The sequence below is a fragment of the Pseudonaja textilis genome, chromosome 11 (assembly GCF_049901715.1).
Source record: "Pseudonaja textilis isolate UNSWEBS1 chromosome 11, rPseTex1.2, whole genome shotgun sequence".
NCBI classification, from domain to species: domain Eukaryota; kingdom Metazoa; phylum Chordata; class Lepidosauria; order Squamata; family Elapidae; genus Pseudonaja; species Pseudonaja textilis.
In genome coordinates this window covers 1,005,096-1,023,844 of record NC_142000.1, presented here as the reverse complement: position 1 = coordinate 1,023,844, position 18,749 = coordinate 1,005,096, and the positions used below count along the sequence as shown (strand labels likewise).

Here is an 18,749-nt window from a genome sequence, read left to right as displayed (position 1 = left end):
TCCAAATCATTGATGAAAATGTTGAAGAATATTGGACCTAAAACAGAGCATTGAGGTACCCCACTGCATACTTCCCTCTCTGTAGATGCAGTTTCATTGAGGACTACACATTGAGTGCAGCTGGTCAACCAGTTAGGAATCCATCTGGGGGTGATGCTTTTAATTCACATTTTGCTATCTTACGTAGCAAGTTGTGGTCTACTTTGTCAAATCCCTTACTGAAGTCCAAGTAAACTACATCCACAGCATTCTTCTGGTCCACTAATTTTGTCACTTTGTCAAATAATGCAATAAGACTTCTCTGGCATGATATGTTTTTGACAAACCCATGTTGGCTTTTGGTTTGCCTCTAGGCCAGGGGTCAAACTGATGACCTGTGGGCCAGATACACAGGCCACACCCATCCCAGTTCCACAAAGGGGAAAAAAACATAAAACATCACAATGGCAACATGACACAAGTTTGACACCTGTGCTCTTGGTGTTCGCTGATTCATTGCTTATTTTTTTCCAAAATCTTCCCAGGTACTGAGATCAGGGTGATAGGCCTATGGTTTCCTGGATCTCCCCCCCCCCTCTTTTTTTTTGAAGAGGGGAAATACATCAGCTCTTTTCCAATCCTCTGGTAGTTCCCTGGGTCTCCAGAATCTTTGAAAGATATAGTTCAGTGGTCCTGAGATCATGTTTGCCAGTTCCTTCAGAACCTTGGGATGTAATCCATCTGGTCCTGGCGAATTGAACTCATCTAGGGTAGACAGCTGCTCACCATTTTCCTCCCTGTTTTAACAAGTATTCCTAATTTCTTTTTTACAGTACTGCTTTTGATAGGTTGGACTGTTTTTTCCTTTTATGTAAAGACAGGTGAAAACCCCCGAGTTAAGCAGTTCTGCTTTCTCCCTGTTGCTTGTCTCTTTCTTGCCACTTTCTTCCCTTAATGGACCAATCATTTTCTTGACTTTTTTCTTGTTTTTTACATGTTGAGAGAAGCTTTTGGGGGGTTATTTTTTACTTTTGTCGCAAGACTTAGTTCATTTTGAGCCTTAGCTTTCCTCACTTCATCTTTGCAGGCTTGGGCTATTTGCTGATATTCTGCCTTTTTTTACAGTATGTTGCCCACTTGTTATACTTGTCTGTTTTGTTTTTCTATTTATCGGAAAGTTCTTTATGCAGCCATGCGGGTTTCTTTTGAGTGCTGTTATTCTCCTTCTTCACTGAATAAGGGGTTGCACCCAAAGTGGGGTTTTCTGATTCTAGGGACAGAGACTTAAGCTAAAGAAAACGGATTGCATCCCCCAACGCCCCCAAACAATTCACAGTACTCCATGGGTTGTACACAAGATTCTTGTAACGACCGCCAAATAAAGATCAACCTTCAAGTTTTTCCCCGGAGCAGGAAGGCGAGGCAGCAGCAGCAGCTGCTGGAAGGCAGGCAAAGAGACTCGCTGGACGCCGCAGCTTCTCTCTTCGGAAGGAAACTTTTGATCAGGGTCAACAACATTAGTTTTATTTCTGGCGTCAGTTTCCCATCCCCGCATTAGTTTGGGGGGCGGGGGGGACGGGACGCATGTTAACCGTGCCTCTTAATGGCTGTTTGGGAGCTTCTGGTTTCCTGGAATCGCCTTTCCACGCTGCCCTTCGCTGAATGTCAGCAGGGCCAGAACATCCGAGCGGCGCTTCGTTGGCAGATTAAAAAGCTTTCAGCGCAAATGCAGCGCGTGGGCGGGAGCCGCCTCCTCTCAGCGGCGGAGCTAATGGCTTCCCTTCCGCTCAGCTGAGCGGCGACCCTGTTTACCGGCTCCCGCTTCTGAGGCAAACAAGCGCAGGCGTCGCGCTCTCGGGCTGCAGGCCCGGCTGAGTTCACTCGTCAACCACGGTTCGCCTTGGCAACAGCCCCCGCTGACCCCCCGGGAACCGCGCAAAGCAAACCCACCAAGGCCGCCTTCACTTGGGCGGCGTTTCTCGGCCTTAGGAGCCTTAAGATCGGTGGACTGCAACTCCCAGAATTCTCCACAGCCAGGCGGCCTTTCTTAAGGCCCCCGAGGCGGGGGAGCCCCGCCGGGCTCTTTCGGAACTCACGCCCGCTCCGCCCCCTCCCCGCAGTGCGGCGTCCCAGGGAGCGAAGGGGCGCCCGGCCTTCCCCGCTCGCCTCGCTCGCTTCCCCGCCGGGCCCAGGAGCCAATCAGCGGAGGTCTGGGGGCGCCACCTTCCGCTCTCTGGCGCGGGCGGCCGTGCGGGGCCTGTCCCTGCTTCCCCCCGGCTGCCCCCGCCCGCCGCGCTTTCCCAGAAAGGCCCCGCAGCGCCCATTAGCGCCTTGATTGGGCGGGGGCGGCGAGAGGCGCTTCTCAGAATCGCCCCTCCGGCCCGGCTGCTCCCAGCAACCGCCGCTCCACGCCGGGCGCTTCGTGCGGGATGCCGCTAAGCGAAGAGCCGCTCGGAGCCCGGTCGGCTGCGGGCCTCGGCCAGATGGGCTCCCCCGGCCCGTCGGTCGGGCAAAAGTTGGAGCCGGTCTAAGCCCGTCCAACCCCTGGCCCTCTCGGCCGCCCGGGAGGTGCTTGGGCCGCCGCCCAGGCCGTCCTTTCCCGGGCGCGCCCGGCGACGTGGAAGCCTGTGAATCGGGCGGGCTCAGAGGGAAGCTGCCTCCGCGCAAGTGGGGCTCAACGCCCCGGGGCCCTTTCGGAGCCGGGCAGGCTGCGAGCAGTTGGACCCGCCTGGACCCAATTCTGTCCGTTTGTGAACTTCGTTGTCTGCCGTTAAGCGAGACCTTCGCCAGGCCTGGATGCTCTTTAGGCCGGTCCTACTGACCGCCCAGCTGGGCAGCGGCGCTGGGGGCAGCCAGACACCCGCAAGGGGCCACAGCTTCCCTGAGCTGGCAGTTGATCCCCCTGCGCCAAGTGAGGGCTCCTCTCCTCTCCTCTCCTGGGCCCCTGCATCCCCAGAGCCCTTAAGCCCAGACCAGGCACCGGGAACCTCTGTTTTCAAGGCACGGGGGCAGAGTTCCCAGGAGAGCGGGGGGGGGGCCCTGGGAGCCAAGGGCTCCCTCTGACAGGCGGGGCAGGGCCCAGCAGAGAAGACTGCCTGGCACAGTGGCCAAAGAGAGGCCCCTGTCACAACATCCTCATGGCCGGCGGCCTCACTGATACACCGAGATGCAGGTCAAGGTGAGAGAAACCACCATGTCAAGAAGCCCCCCAAACACCAAGATGGACAGCAATCCCTTTGCAAAGGATGGGCAGTCATTCCTGAATCCTGGTGCAGAGTAACTTCCGTGGTTTTTTCCTCACCCCCTGGGCTTCCTCCTTCGTTGAATTGCCTTCCTCAAGGAGAAGGTCTCCAAAATGCTAAATCCTCCTCCTTCCTCACCAGCTGAGCTGTCATCATCCTGCAATGGCTTCTTGATGCCTTTGCTACAAATAGGAACAGTAATACAGGTAGTCCTCAACTTATGAGCCCAAAATTTCTGTTGTTAAGTGGAGCATTTGTTAAGTGAGTTTTGCCCCATTTTACCTTTCTTGCCACAGTTGTTAAGTGAATCTGGCTTCCCCATTGACTTTGCTTGTCAGAAGTTTGCAAAATATGATCACATGACCTTGGGACACAGCAAGGATTGTAAACGGGAACCAGTTGCCAATCACATGATCATGGGGAGGCTGTAAAGGTGGTAACTGAAAAACAGTCACAAGTCACATTTTTCAGTGTCATTGTAACTTTGGTCACTAAATGAACTGTTGTAAGTTGAGGACTACCTGTATACCACAAATATTGCAGGATATGACTGCTGATTCTTACCTGTTCTCTTCCATTTCTCTAGGTATCCCCAGAGAAAAGATTTGGATTTTCTCTCATTTTTTAAGCATAGGTTTGCTTGGTTATCTAAATAAATCTCTTGATTTAAAAACAACATTTCTCCAAATTCTACTGATAGGTGCTCCATGTTTTCTCCCTCAGTTGGCCTTTAGGAATCTGACTGCCCCATATGCCTGCTACAATCTCTGTTTGGTTAGCAAAGGGTAGCCAGGCACCCGGTGGGCGATCACTGGCACTCAGCCCCTCAGTCGGAGGTGAACCTCTGCCTCGCTCAGCTGAAGCACACAATCCCCAATCACACAGCTCTCTTCGCCATGGCTGAAAAACTCGCGTCTGCTCTCCTTTTCTGCCTGCTCAGGGCTCCTGTTTACATCAGCAACAATACACGTTGCTGTCTATACCACCCAGAAAGACCATTTCATTGACTTCTGCCGTCTGAATCCCATATTCCAGAACCTGGTGTGTGTGTGTGGGGGGGGGCGGTAAACGCACCTTTCCCTGCAAGCATACCTGACGGGTTCCAGGCTGTCTATTTGGTTTCCCAGGTTTCAGTGGTTGGCGAAGATGGACTGGTCAGTTCAGAGGCATCAACGTCCAAGGTGGGCACAAAGTGGTCTTCAACCCCCTCCCCCTTTTTTCATGTGGTGATGTCCTGATTGTTGCTTTTATTCTTTTGCCCTTGAACCCACCAGAGTGGGAGTTCTCCCTACTTGGTGCAGCCATGTATAGTAAAGTGAGCCACGTTTATGGGGCAGCTCAATCCAAAGTGGCAACGATGCTCTCGATCCAGTGGGGACACACTCCCTGGGAGAAACTCACTTGGTTCCAGGAAAACAGCCCCCCCTGCCCCTGAGAGCAAGCAAATCCTGCTCCCTTTCCCGGTTCCCGTCCCGGTTGTGCATGGCTGAGCCCGTTGCCCCTCAACCTTCCCTACCATAGCCTGGTTTGCCAGCCTCTGCTTCCCAGCCAGAGCTGGCTCCCGTCTTCTGCGGGGTAACCTTCAGACAAAAATGGGGCTTTTCTGGATGGAATGGGGCATCGAGACATTGACCCTTGACTGCCCCCAGTCCAACAGTGTCTGGGCAAATGGGCAGGGATGAAGGGCCAATGGAGGAGGGAAGCTGGCTGTGGATTGGCTGGGCGAAGAGGGCACGGCCAATGGTAGAGGCGCCTAAATGTCCTAAAACTTTTCTGGAAGATTCTGTTGGTTAACGGATGCTGCCATTTTGTTTTTGTGGGTCTTTCTATTTTATATTCTTATTTGCCACGGACATTTTAAATAATAATTAAATAATATTGCCTTGAATGGCTTTACTTTATAGTTGCTGCTGGGAGATGCTGAATATTAAGTAGTATACAACTCTTAAGAAATAAACACCTGACAATATTTTCCAGTGTGGAAATTGTGACAAAGTTTATATTCATATTCATTTTTTAAAAGGTACTAAATTCTTTTTAGCTTCAGTCGGAAAGGGAGTGTGACTAACTTAAAGGACTGATCAGGCCACACTTCTTCCACCATATGAGGCCAAAAGGATGGTGCACAATTGGGACCATAATTCTGTCTTCTCTTCGCTCCGTTTGCCCCATCAAAAGGATGGATGGGTCTCCTTGCTGCTTACCGAAGTCGTCCTGGTGCTCATCTTCCGTGCCTTGCTCGCCTTCGGCCGTTTGGGCAGCCTTTTTCCTGTGGAGGGCCGGGCCTGGAGAGGAACAGTTACCGTCAAAAAGACTTGGGAGCCGTCCTGTCTTGCTTTTCCTGGTGTTCTGGGAAAGGACAGATAACTTATCCCTGTCTTGGTCGACAGCTGTCTTCTTGCCTGGGGGGAGGTAAGGGGGGAGTCTAAAAGCCAGAGAGGTCAGGATCAACCTTCAGTTAATTTGAGGGACAATCTGGCAAAGGATTCTAGTCGTCCTCAATTACCATTAAACAATTACCTACCATTAAACAACCAGATGGAAATTTGAGACTTAACGCAAGGCATCCTTCACAGCATCACTGTTTGCAGAAATCTAATAAACTATCCTGGTTTTCAAACAGTTTGAAAATAAGCCTATCTGATGGTTTAATTTTATGCTATATTCTTTTCATTTAATGGCGTCCCATGCTTTCTCCCCACGCTGTACATAAAGTGCTTTTCAAATGGCCTCTGTGCTGAAGGAACTCCTTTTTCCTAAACGGCTGAGCGTTTGGTAGGACCCTCAATGATAAGGAGACGTGTGCTATTCCTCCAGGTACCTATTAGGAGACCACGGGAGGAGCATCAATATTGTTTGTTCAGAATCCCTCCCACCCATTAGAGAGCCACCATGTGCTCCAGTCAACCGATTCCAAGCGAGCGGTATAAAAGTGGGGTCAAGCAGCTTCTCTGCAGAGCTACGACCTTGTGGCAAGAGAGGCTAGCAACCACATCCAGGTACAGTGAACTTCCATCCCTCCCTCATGGTAAGGAGTCTGGGGTGGCTGCATCCTGGAGGGGAGCCACAGTCTGGAAGAGACTAAACCTTCTGGTGGTGGGTCGGTTCTCTTCTTTCCCTTTGGGAGAAAGGGGGGCTCCAGAAGGAGGCAGGGATGGACAGAAGGATGATTATGACGGGGAGATGAAGTTGCTCCCCAACTTCATCATCACCTACCTTAGAATGGGGGTGGGGGGAATGAGAATTATCTGGAGGGCCCTTTGAATCTTTTGCAAGGAGGGGTAGGACAAGAGCAACTCAAGGGATGCTTAGGCAGCTGCAAGGGGGACCCGAAATGCTGAGGGTCAGAAAGCGCTCGCCAGATTGGGAAGAGCCCGTGGATCTGAGTTCGCTCCCCTGCATCAGACTGGTACAACATTTGCTGCCTCATTGTCAGTCCCAGCTCTGGTTCTCTTGCATCTCCTCTGGGTCATCCTGAAAAGGGGTCCTGGCTGCTGAGTGTGTCGCTGACTGAAACGCTTGGAATAGCAGGGAAGAAGGAGGAAGGAGGAGAGGGAAGGGAAGGGAGGAAAAGGAAGAAAAAGAGGAGGAGGAGGAGGAGAAAAAGAGAAAGAAAAGGGGGGGAAATCTACAGTGCTAATGCTCTTGTCGCTAGCCAATTAAGAAATCATTCCTGAGTCAGGGCAGCAGGAATGGGGACTAACTTCTCTAAGTTGACCAAACTGTTCACTTGGGCATCGTGAAGTTCATATCAGCACCCCCAAGATGGAAGTTGACCTTGCCACCTTCTGCAGAGCCTCCGGTGAGTAGGAAGTCAGCATGATTTGAAACAAGTACAAGGAAGTATGAGCACGCCCTCCCCCAGATGAAGACGCTGGGGCCGGAGAAGCATCCTACAGCGGCTGTTTTCTCTCCTGTGGCATCTCTGGGGTTGAGAGAGCGGGTTCTGCTGCTGCTAACAGAGGGGCTGTGCTTGGAAAACTTAAATGTTTAATCCTTAAATATGGGAGGGTGGGGCGGGGGGGCCAGGAACTTAGCACAGCCCCTCTGTTCGCAGCAGAAGAGCCAGCCCTCTCAAGCCCAGAGATGCCACCGGAGAGAAAACAGCCTCTGTAGGATGCCTCCCTCTCCTGGCACAGGTGCCCTCTACAGCTGGCTTGACAGGGGCGAGGCTGCCACAGCTTTGGTGTGGAAACCCCAATCGGGCAGAGAAGGAGGCTGCCTCCCCAAGGGACAATTGAGCAGCTGAATCCTGCAGAGGAGAGACTTCCCCAGTTCTAGCCTAACAAAGAATGGCTGAATTAAATCTTAGCCAGGAACAAAATCCAATGTTGGAAAGAAGGTAATTAATCTCTAGTTCTAGATGGAAAAGGCTATAGGGCAAAGTTGGTGAGAACAGGATGCTGTGTGTTAATTGAGGGGAGGGAGGGAGGGAGGGAGGGAGGGGGAGAGTACTGGGGCACCTCAAAGGAACAAGACATCCTCAGGGGCAGCAGGAAGAGCAGCCTTTGGACAGGCAGGGGTGTTATTAACCAGCATAACACAGTCTTCCCCCATCACCACCAATCTGCTTGAAATTGGGAGCAAACAAGCCAGGTTCCATTGACTCCCCTTCTATTGGATCTGGCAAAGGCATCCTGGAGCTGAGTAGACCTGGTTTGCAAGCCCCCACTGGAGACCCTGCCCCAGAGTGGGGAGGGGGCTGTGCATATGTCTGATCTCCTGCGGGGGCCGGGGGAGTGTTCCTGCCCCTGAAAGAGAGGGAGCAACTGATCCAGCCATGGGGTGATATCAAAGTGTTTGCTGCCCTGAGTTACCTATCAAGTAATAAAATCAGAATAGAAATTAATTGAATCAATAAATAGCCCAATATATAATTAGGTCAGACAACCAGCTTGACAATATAACTTCAAGTTTGGTACAGCAATCCACCTCACTTTTTTGCACTTCCTAGAATACCAGATTTGATCCTCAGTCCTTTATTTAATCAAAATAAATTACTTATTTGTCTAAACCATCTTTTCATAGAATATAGAATATAAAATCATGGGGCTGGAAGGGACTTTGGAGGCTCAAGACAGGAGACCTGATATCATCCCGGTCTAGTTTTGATAATGTCCAGTGATGAAGCCCCCCCAACTCTGGGGGTCTCTTCCTCCTGTCCTTCAAATCCCCTTGATTGCTTTGCTTGGTCTTCTCCTGTGTGGGGAAAGGTCCAAATGGACTCAGGCAGAATTAACACCCAGAATAAGGAGAACACCCAGAAGAAACTCCCTTCCTGAGCAGAAGGAGAGACACACTGCGAATAAAGAGAAACGGTTAGGAAGTAAATGGCTCCCATGAAGGAGCGAGGACCAGATCTATTCGGCCTGAGAAGCTCTTTCTAGGATCCTTAAGAAGCCCTGGAGGCAGGAATGGTGCCAGAGGACCAGAGGAAACCAAATGTGCCGGACTCCTAAAAAAAGAAAATATCTATGTCATTTCGGACTAGCTGGCCAAACACCTAATTGTCTGTCTGATGAGCAGGGTGGCTGTAATATTATTATTTATTCTTTTTATTATCTTCTTTACTTCCCCTTGTCAATGGTGGTATCATCATCATCATCAGTGATTTAATCTTCAATTCGATTGACAGTCTGGGACTGGTAAAAACAATCCAAGTCCTAACCAAGGACCCAAGAGCTCTTAAGGTAACGCCGGAGTCTGGATAGGCAGTTCCGAGTAAAGCGGGGTTTTGCCAGGACCGATAAAATTCAGCATTCCCAGGTATCTGGGCCGCCCTTTGGGTATTGCTCCAAGGGCTCCTATTACTATCGGTGCCACCACTGGTTTCTTCCTCCACAGTCACTCAACTTCAATTTTCAGATCGTGGTATTTCACTATGTTTTCTAGTTGTTTCTCTTCAATTCGTGTATCACCTGGTATTGTAATATCAATGAATCAGACTTTTCTTTCCCACAATAGTGATGTCAGTTGTGTAGTGGGCCAGATGTCTGGATTTGAAAGTCCATCATCATCATCATTTTCTCTGATGCTTTGCAAGTACACTGAGTGCTTCTGTATCAGAGACAAACTCCTTGTGTGTCTAATTACACTTGGACAAATAAAGTATTCAAAAATCTCTCTCTCTCTCTCTCTCTCTCTCACACACACACACACACACACACACACACACACACACACACACACCCCAAGGCCTGAGGCTGCAGTCATTGATGCCTGCGCTGGGCAAAGAGGAACTAAATAATTTAATCTTTGCTTCTCTCATTCAGATGCATCAAAATGCAGATTCTTCCCCTTTCACTCCACCGGCTATGGAACAATGGCAAAATGGTCCAATGGCTTGCCATACGGGGGGCACTGGATTACAGGGGTCCCATTTCTCTCAGTTGAACCCCGTGGTGCTCCTGTTATGCAATCCCTCAACAGCCAAACGGGAAGCATGAAGTAGAATACATCATACCAATCCTTTCAGCTTTAAGGCATCGCCACGACTATCTGCCCCATCGATTCAGTTGAAATGGCTCCCATCAATCTGTTAAACCCTAAATGGCTTAAGATACAGCACCTAAAAATGGTCTCCCTTCCGAGACAGCCTGTGCACTGTGATCTGCTAGCCAAGGCCGGCTTGGGTTCCATCCGTGGGCCTGATGCACGTGGGAGTGAGCTTGGGAGGCAGGGAAGAGCAGCAACCAGAGCAGAGCAGAGGCAGCTTAGCCTGGAAAGTGGGTGTGGCCCTTCCTAGTTTCTTGGTCTACGAAGATGGAGGGGAAGAGATGTACCTTCAGACTTGCAAGATTCTGTTCATGTAACTTTGCCAGAGTAGAATCTGTGCTTCTTGTCAGGACGACCTTGCAAAGGGGACATCAGTCTTGCAAGCCTGAAAGGACATTTCTCCCCTGTCGCCTCTGCAGCCCCCACCCCTCCACTGCCCCCTTTAGTGGAGAACCCTGGAGAGTTACAGCCAATCCCCAGGCAGTCTAGCTTCACATGTAAGGTAATGTTATTTGTTAGCTAAAATAACTCTGGGGCCAGAATGTCAATGAAGATACCGTTTTAATGGAAACATCTTATTTAATTAGTTTTTATTCTCTTTTATGGGATACAGATGTAGATATATTTTTGTGCACTGCTGTTTCCATCCTTTGGGAGGCACACCTGCTCTCAGTTAGCCTGCACTAGCCCCATCTATGACGCACACAGGGGCCCTTATGAAGGAAAACAAGCATGCCCCCCTCGATTTTCTGCATTTAATTGGGGGGGGGGGTGATGTATGCCTTGCAATGGAGATGTTTGCCTCACGCATCTGATCAGCACAGTGAAGTAAATAGGTTGTCTTTGGAATTGAATAACCTCATGCCTGTATCTCGCACTCAGGGTCCCGAGTGTCTCTGAGAAATGACAGAAAAAGTATACCGATCATAGAATCCCAGAATTATAGAACTGGAAGGCCCTTTGAAGATTCCCTAGCCATCCCCCTCCTAGAGCAGGAATCTCAGGCGAAGTCTTGCCTGGTCTCTTGGCAAGTCTGAATAGGTACAACATGCCACTTAACCAGGCTTAGTTTGGACTCTTCCACGATGCAAGTTGGAGAAATGTGTTTTTTAAAGTGAAAATAATATAGAACATCCATTTCTGTCTTTTGAATAGTTGAAAATCACCTGTTGTGGCAGAGTAAGGAATAGGGAGATGGGTGGAAGGGCGATGTTAGGAAGGGTCTGGAATGTGGGTTTGTGCCGTGATGGATGGAGACCATGAGGTGACAACACAGCCTTCTGCTTGACTGCCGCTTGGTGGCTCTGGGTGGGCCTCCCACCCTCCCCTGAACTCTTCCGCTTGGCCTTACAGGGATCATGTTGAGGCAACTGCTGCTGTCCTTGGGAGTCCTACAGGGGACCCTGGCCTTCCTGGCTTCTGGCCATGGCCATCTGGACGAGAGGGGACCCATCCTGGAAGATCCAGGCAGGCCCAGTTCCACAGGCCTTGAAATGGCCAAGGAGGTCCACATCCCAGGTGAGTGTTTCCATATCTCCTCCATGCAGCTTCCAGATGTTCCCATGTTTGGTTGTTGGGGAATAGAAAAAGTTGATAGAAATGACAATTCATTCTTAAAAAGAAGAGAGTTTCCTGTATGCTCCCAAACCTTCCCACACTAGAGAGTTTTCTCTTGGTGGCTGTTTTGATTTTGTTAGCCGAAAATTGTTGTTTGTGTGACTGGATGATTATCGAGTAGCTTACAGGAGATTGTAAAATACATGCCCCCCCCTGCCCCCCCATGAACAATACCCAACTGTCCTTGGTCCCCTTAACCCTAACAAAGCAGAGGCCTCCTGTTGATCACCGAAGAAGCACATCTTCTTCAATGGGCTCATGAATGGCCTGGAGAGGCTCTGGTCCTTACACACACACACACACACACACACCGCCGTGCAAGCTCACAGGACGAGCTGTGGCTGGGTTTTTCTTTTTCAGATCAGCCTTCTTTACTGGATCATTGTTGTATGGATTCTTACAGGAAAGATGGGATATAAATCTAACTAAGTTTACAAGTACAGCCTTAACCTATGAAAGGAACATCATTCACAAAGCCCAGGACAATTTGATGGGGTTACTTGTATTTGTTACTTCAATTTATGGCCTAATGGTTGCCTCAGTTATTTGTGGGAATCCTTACCAGTGCAATTTCTCTGCTGTTGCTGCACATTTGTATTCCAGCTCCAACAATGAATGAGCGAAAAACACCCAAGTACACAACCAATGAGGTATATAAGCAACCTCATTCCTTCCAATAGTAAAAAACCATAGAGATTTTTTTTTTAAAAAGACTGTATTGAAGTTTTCAGACTAAAGCATCAAGACCACACATTAAGGTCCCTTTAAGAAGATATATTGCTCACCTCTATGCACAAGAATCTAGTTGATGGAATTCGGGGTGGGGTGGGGGCCTGGACTTGGATTGTTTGTGGGAACTTAACAGCTTCAGGCTGATTCCTCTCTTGACTCCACCCCCCCTCCCCAGGTTCTTCTTCTCCTACAAAAGAGCAGTTATGCCAATACATGAAGATGATGCGACACATGAAATTCCAAAGAGGGAATAAAAATAACCACCCAAAGAAATGAAAGACATAAGAGAAGAGATAAAGGAGATGTCCCACAATTCACTATATACTTCATGTCTTTCCGCCTTTCCAAATAATTCTTGCTTCCTTGGAAGATTGAATGGAGATTGAATGGATCAATAGGAAAGCCAAAAATGGGGTGATTGCATGACATTGATGAGATTACCAATAAATAAAAATAGATAAATCGGTATAAGAATTGATGGAAGCAAGAATTATTTGCAAGGGGAGGGAAGTCCTGTTTGTTTATTATCAAATTTATATATTTAGAAGTGACTCTTGTGGGTGTTGGACTAGATGACCTACAGGGTCCCTTCCAACTCTGATTATCTGTTATCTTGATAGACTCTGTGCAATATCTAGGAAAAAAAATAAAACCATAAACATGTCAAACACATTCTTATTAAAATAAAAAACAGACCCACTGACTGAAGAGATTCAATCAGCAGTGGAGCCATATCTTAGTGGTCCCCTAAGCCCCCCCCAGCCCCGGCCTGATGACGAAGGCAGGCATTGGGGGACTTTGGTGAGTAAGGAGGGATGGAACTGAGCTTACTTCAGAGAAGAGGGTGCAGAGGGCCAGGCAAGAGAGAACCTTCTGGATGTAACCAGGAAGAGGCAGTCCTTTGAATAACTCGTCCCTAACCCTTAAGCTGTCAGTATACTTTCTTTATATTCCCTAACACCTTCGCAGGTTTACCTCCCACCTTTCCCTCACTGGCTGAGTGCTCAGGCTGTCACAATGGGTCAGAGGCGCCTAAAATGAATACATTATTCCCTGCCCCTTATTGACAATTTATCTTTCACAGCTATTAGTTTGGGGGGGGGGGGTTGTCTATAAATCAACTACCATGCCAGCAAAATCTAGCTAAAACCAGTTTTGAACATACCAGGGGCCTCTCATCCCTTCATTAGTAGGTGCAGCTTTAGGCTTGAGCAACATTTTTGAGATTAGATAAGTACACGAGTTATCCATTTCAAAGACTGGTGTGTCCTTCTACAATTTCTGTAAAAACAATAAACTCCTTTCCCACAATACTATGGGACTTCTGAAATAAGCCTCAGTCCAGTTTGGCTTTTCAAACTCCTTCAGCTCTTGGAATCTAATTTTACTTTCTTTCTTTCTTTCTTTCACAGATTTTAAGCAAGTGGCTCTGGAAACACCAAGAGTCCAGGATGATCTTGCACCAGAAGCCAGCATGATGGTAACCTAAATCATGTTTGACTCATTCTGCTCCTACAAAAAGTAGATCTCCAAAAAATAACCGTCATCTGTTTCCTGCTTTGATGGATAGGAACTCAGCAGGCTCCTCTAGAGATACAAGAGGGGGTCCTTCCCAGCCCTGGAAGCGTTTTAACCCAGGGGTCTCCAACCTTGGCCACTTTAAGCCTGGTGGACTTCAACTCCCAGAATTCCCCAGCCAGCAAAGCTGAATTGAAGTCCACCAGGCTTAAAGTGGCCAAGGTTGGAGACCCCTGGGTTGACCTAGAGAAACATTTGCTATTCAGGACCCCATGATTTCCATGCAGAAGGCCCCGTTTTCTCAGGTGTAGCTGAGAAAGAGCTTCCCTGGCCCAGTTAGGTCCACGGTCTGATGTAATCTGCCCACTTCATACCTTTTTAAAGTGGATTACTTGCATATGTTTTGCCAATCCATCAGTTTACAGAATGCCCCTCTGTCAAATTGGAATGCCAACCTTTACACAGTTTAGACCACCAGAATATGCCATGTTTGGAGGGTCCCCATTGTCTTACAGCGGAAGAAACTTCTTTATAACCAGATTAGTTAGCTGACTGTCCACCTAGAACAGGGATCCCCAAACGGGGCCACTTTAAGACTTGTGGGCTTTTAACTCTCAGCTGGCTGGATAATTCTGGGAGTTGAAGTCCACACGTCTTAAAGTTGCCAGGTTTGGAGACCCCTGGCCTAGAAGAACTCTTGTGCAACTTTAGATATGGAAGCTCCTTAACGATGGTGCCAAACCACCTGGAAATAGGTTTTAAGAAAGTATCTTGACAGCTTCCAAGTGAAATCCCACCCTCAAGTCATCACAGTTGAACTTGTCCACACCAGTTCTCCTCCTCCTTCCCTCTGCTTTAAGCCGCGTGGGAGCGCACAGCAACAGGGTGTTAAGCAAGGGAATCTTCAAAGATCAGCATGCTATACGCTTTGCAGCTGGTGCCATGTTTATCTTGTTGAATCCTAGAATCAGAGGGCTGGAAGGGGCCTTGGGGGTCTTCTAGTCCAACCCCCTGCCCATAGCAACAGACCTTATGTCACCCCAGACAAATGGCTGTCCAACCTTTTCTTGAAAACCTCCAGTGATGGAGCCCCCACAGCTCTGGGAGGCAAGCTGTTTAACTGGAGACATTCACTGTCAGGAAGTAGTTCCAGGTTGGATCTCTCCTTAACAAGCTTCCACCCACTGTTTCTTGTCCTTCCCTCAGGGGCTTTGGAGAGTAAGTCAACCCCACCTCTTGGTGGTCCCTCATGTACTAGAAGATGGCTATCATGTCACCCTAATTCTCCTATTCGTTAGACCAGATCTACTTAGTTCCCTTAACCAGCCCTTATGCAATTTAACCTGCAACCTTTTACCACCCCGTTGCTCTTCTCTGCACTCTTTCTAGGGTCTCAGCATCTTTTTTGCATCACGGTGATGAGAATAGGATGCAGTGTTCCAGGTGAGGCCTCCTGGCTGTAGTGCAAAGCAATACCATCACTTCTTGTGATCTTGATACGATCCCTCTGTTAATGCAGCCTGGAACTGTACTGGCCTGTCTGGCAGTTGCAGCACATGGCTAGCTCACATTTGATTGGTGGCCCATTAGGATGTCCGGCTCGGCCTCTCTCAGAGCTGCTGTTGTTCAGCCAGGCATTTGTTTTTTCCTGCCTAAGTGCAGGACCTTCTCTCACCACTGAACTACATTTTAACAGAATAACATATGGTAGTTGGAGGTCTTTTTTTTTTTTTTCTTGGAGGTCTTCTAGTCCAACCCTCTGCTCAAGCAGGGAAATCTATACATTTCAGACAAGTTTTTCTTCAAAACCTCCAGTGAGGGAACAACCACAACTTATGAAGGCAACTAATTTATTATTCTGTCAGGAAATTTCTCCATTGTTTCTTGTCCAGATGCTTTGTAGAATCGGTTGACCTACTATATCTTATCAGCTAGGCCCTATGCTCAAGTCTGGCAATACCCTTCTGAATCGTGAATCTATCCTCCAAAATGTTAGTAACTACTCCCCCCTTAGTGTTGCCTGCAAACTTGAAGAATTCCCCTCCTACCCCCTCGTCTAGATCACCTGTGAAGATGAAGGGCACTGGCCCCTAGACAGAGCCTTGAGGTACCTCCCTGCATGCTTCCCTCCATCTGGATTAAACATAAAAATAAACCAGCTTTGCATATCAGTGAAGAGTTTTTCTGCCTAAATGTGAAGAGTGAAGCGAAGAATGAGCAGGCAAGGGATGCCACAGTGCTCTAATCCTGTGGTGGAACCCAGCGAATCTCCTGGCACCGAAATGACTAAGATACGGACCATAACTTAAGCTTTCAGAGCAGTTGCTGCAGTGTGTGTGGGGTGGTCGTGTGTGTGTGTGTGTGTGTTCGGGTCTTTTCCCGTGTAAGATTGAGAGCATCTTGGCAACGTTTCGACGAGGTCCCACTCGCCATCTTTTGGCTTCATACTTGTGCGAGCAAAGCACAAAGCCGAAAGCACCAGCCTGAAGATGGCAAGTGGGACCTCACTGAAATGTAGCCAAGATGCTCTCAATCTTACATGGGAAAAGACCCGAACGCGCCAAGACCTGCATACACATATATATGTATGTATATATATATGTATGTGTGTATGTATACATGTATGTGTATATGTGTATATGTATGTATGTATGTATGTATGTATGTATATATATATATATATATATATATATATATATATATATATATATATATTCGAGTATTTTCCCACGTCATTATAGTTGTGCTTTTAAAGTTATAGCAACGTCTGAAAGCCTGACTCACAGACGAACACAATACAGAAGCCTGATGATGGCAGATGAGATTCTGCTGAAACGTTGCTACAACTTTAAAAGCACAACTACAATGACGTGGGAAAATACCTGAACAAAGCTGAATACCATACATACATACATATATACAAATATTAGTAGATGAATGTAAGGCTCGTTTTGAAGGTTTTAAGATTGGACAGATTGATCCTCCTGGTGGAAAGGCTGCCTTCCTGGAGGCAGCTCTGAGAAACTCAGGCTTGCCCACTGGGGGCTAACCAGGGCTTGTGCCTCTCCTAGAGGCCCATTAGTAATCGATAAACGAGGCTTAGAGATTCAATAATAAACCCTGGCTTAAAAACGTCCCAGACTATTTTTTCTAGTCTATGCCTTCACTCATTTTAAAACATACATATTAAACTGCCATATAGACAAGCGTGGTTTTCTCTCCTTAGCAAAAAGCAATTTTTAATGTATTTCCCAGCTAGGTTCACTTTAGAATTCCTCAGACCTGTGTTAAATGTTACCCCCGTGATTCTCTTTGCGGTCTCCTTGCAGATTATGTCAGCAGCACTGCAGGGCCAGGAGCGGGAGGGCCGTTCCCCGCGGAGATGTGTCCGTGTCCAGGAATCTTGCCTCGGGCACAAATTGCCATGCTGTGACCCGTGTGCCACTTGCTACTGCCGCTTTTTCAACGCCAACTGCTTCTGCAAGAAGTTTAGCACCACTTTCCCCTGTGGGAGGAACTAGCTCGCATTCTGCAGGCTGTCATTTATTAATCTTGAATTGGTTTGGTCCATATACATTCCTTTTACATTCCAATAAATCGCCTATGAGAAAGAATCCAAGAAATGTGACTTTTTTTTCATTAATGATGTTAAATAAAAGCTAAAAGCACTTTAGCTTCAATTGTGATTCTCCAGTTTTCATGCAACCTTAATCAAAACAGGAATGTACCAGGGTCCCCAGCCTTATTTATATCTTATTTCCATAACCTGACTTTTACCTTATTGTTCAAACCTATCCCTACTTTCCATGGATTTCTGTTTTCCAGATTCCAATACACTGTTCAGATTCTTTTATTTATAAAAACATCCTTTTGCCTCAACTCAGCAGGCAGGAGTCAAGCTGCCTCTGGTTTCTTCTAATGGGAGGGATATTCCCTATTCTCCAAATCAGAACTCAAAAATATAGAGAGGTGACTCTGAAACAGACCTCATACATATGAAACATATGGTAACACCCAAGAGAATGGTGAATAGAATATATAAAGCAGAGAATAAAAAATAAATATGAAAATTTATCAAAAAGTGTCTCTGGACAACTTGTTCTAGGTATACTACAGGTAGTCCTTGATTTATGACAATTGAGCCAAAATTTATGTTGCTAAGTGAGAAATTTGTGAAGTGAGTTTTACCCCATTTTACAGCTTTTCTTGCCCCATTTATTAAGTGAATCACTGCAGTTGTTAAATTAGTAACAGCATCGTTAAGTGAATCTGGCTTTCTAAGTTGACTTTGCTTGCCAGGTCACAAAAAATGATCCCATGATCCCAAGACACTACAACCGTCATAAATATGAACCAGTTATCCAGCATCTGAATGCAAATCACGTGACCTTGGGGGAATGCTGCAATGGTCATAAGTGTGAAAAATGGTCGTAAGTCACTTTTTTTCAGTTGTAAGTTTGAACAGTCACTAAGTGAACTGGAGGACTACCCGTTTCCGCCAGGCCAGGTTGCTCCAAAACCTTTTGTCTTTCAGGTTGCAGAAATAAAGGATTTGGGAGGGAAGAACAGCGCAGCAGAGTCTGGGCTGCAAAAAATGTTTTAGGTTGAACACCTTCCATGAAAAGACCAGCCGGACGTTTGTCTGTCTGGCAGCACCGGGGATAGCAGGGGGTGCCCAGCGCGCCTCCTCCCAGGGGCGGCCTCGGGTCCCCAAAGGGTGAAAGGCCCCTTTCCAGCGAGGGAATGTTCTGGAACAACCCTCTGAAGCCCTCGGGAGGGAGGCCCGGCAACGGCCAGGCGGGGCTTTGTATCCCCCCGAGGGCCAGTCCCGCCAGGGGCGATTCTGCAGCGGCTCCTGGAGAGCCGGGAGCCCCGGGGCGCCCAACAGCCGCCCTGCGGGCCCAGCCACGACCCCCCCGGGCTCTCCTAGTCGCAGCTGCCTCAGGGAAGGGCCGGGCCCCACAACGCCGCCCCCCCCCCCGGAAGCCTGACTCTCGGCCTCGCCCGCAGCTGCCACCCACCGAGGCTTCGGTTCTGGGCCTCCGCCTGCCCTCGGGAAAGATCCCCGCTCCCTCCCGCCCGCCTTTGCCCGCTCTTGGAAGCTTTCCCGGCGGCTGGGCTCTGTTGCCGCTCAGGGCCCTCGGAAGGAGCCTGGCCAGCAGAGGC

General features: G+C 48.3%; 1 protein-coding gene across 1 annotated transcript; it reads left to right on the top strand.

The window, feature by feature from the left end:
- The first annotated feature begins 11,017 nt into the window (after window positions 1-11,017).
- On the top strand, window positions 11,018-17,104 carry AGRP (agouti related neuropeptide). The gene is made up of 3 exons (XM_026714441.2): window positions 11,018-11,234; window positions 13,478-13,545; window positions 16,913-17,104. The coding sequence occupies exons 1-3, from the start codon at window positions 11,075-11,077 to the stop codon at window positions 17,102-17,104; spliced, it is 420 nt and encodes a 139-aa protein (XP_026570226.1). The 5' UTR covers window positions 11,018-11,074.
- The last annotated feature ends 1,645 nt before the right edge of the window (window positions 17,105-18,749 follow it).

Excerpts from the sequence above, each read along its gene's own strand:
- AGRP (XM_026714441.2), top strand. The coding sequence starts at position 11,075 with ATGTTGAGGCAACTGCTGCTGTCCTTGGGAGTCCTACAGGGGACCCTG. Across the intron at positions 11,235-13,477 it reads CAAGGAGGTCCACATCCCAG|ATTTTAAGCAAGTGGCTCTG; the intron begins GTGAGTGTTTCC and ends TTTCTTTCACAG. Across the intron at positions 13,546-16,912 it reads CACCAGAAGCCAGCATGATG|ATTATGTCAGCAGCACTGCA; the intron begins GTAACCTAAATC and ends GTCTCCTTGCAG.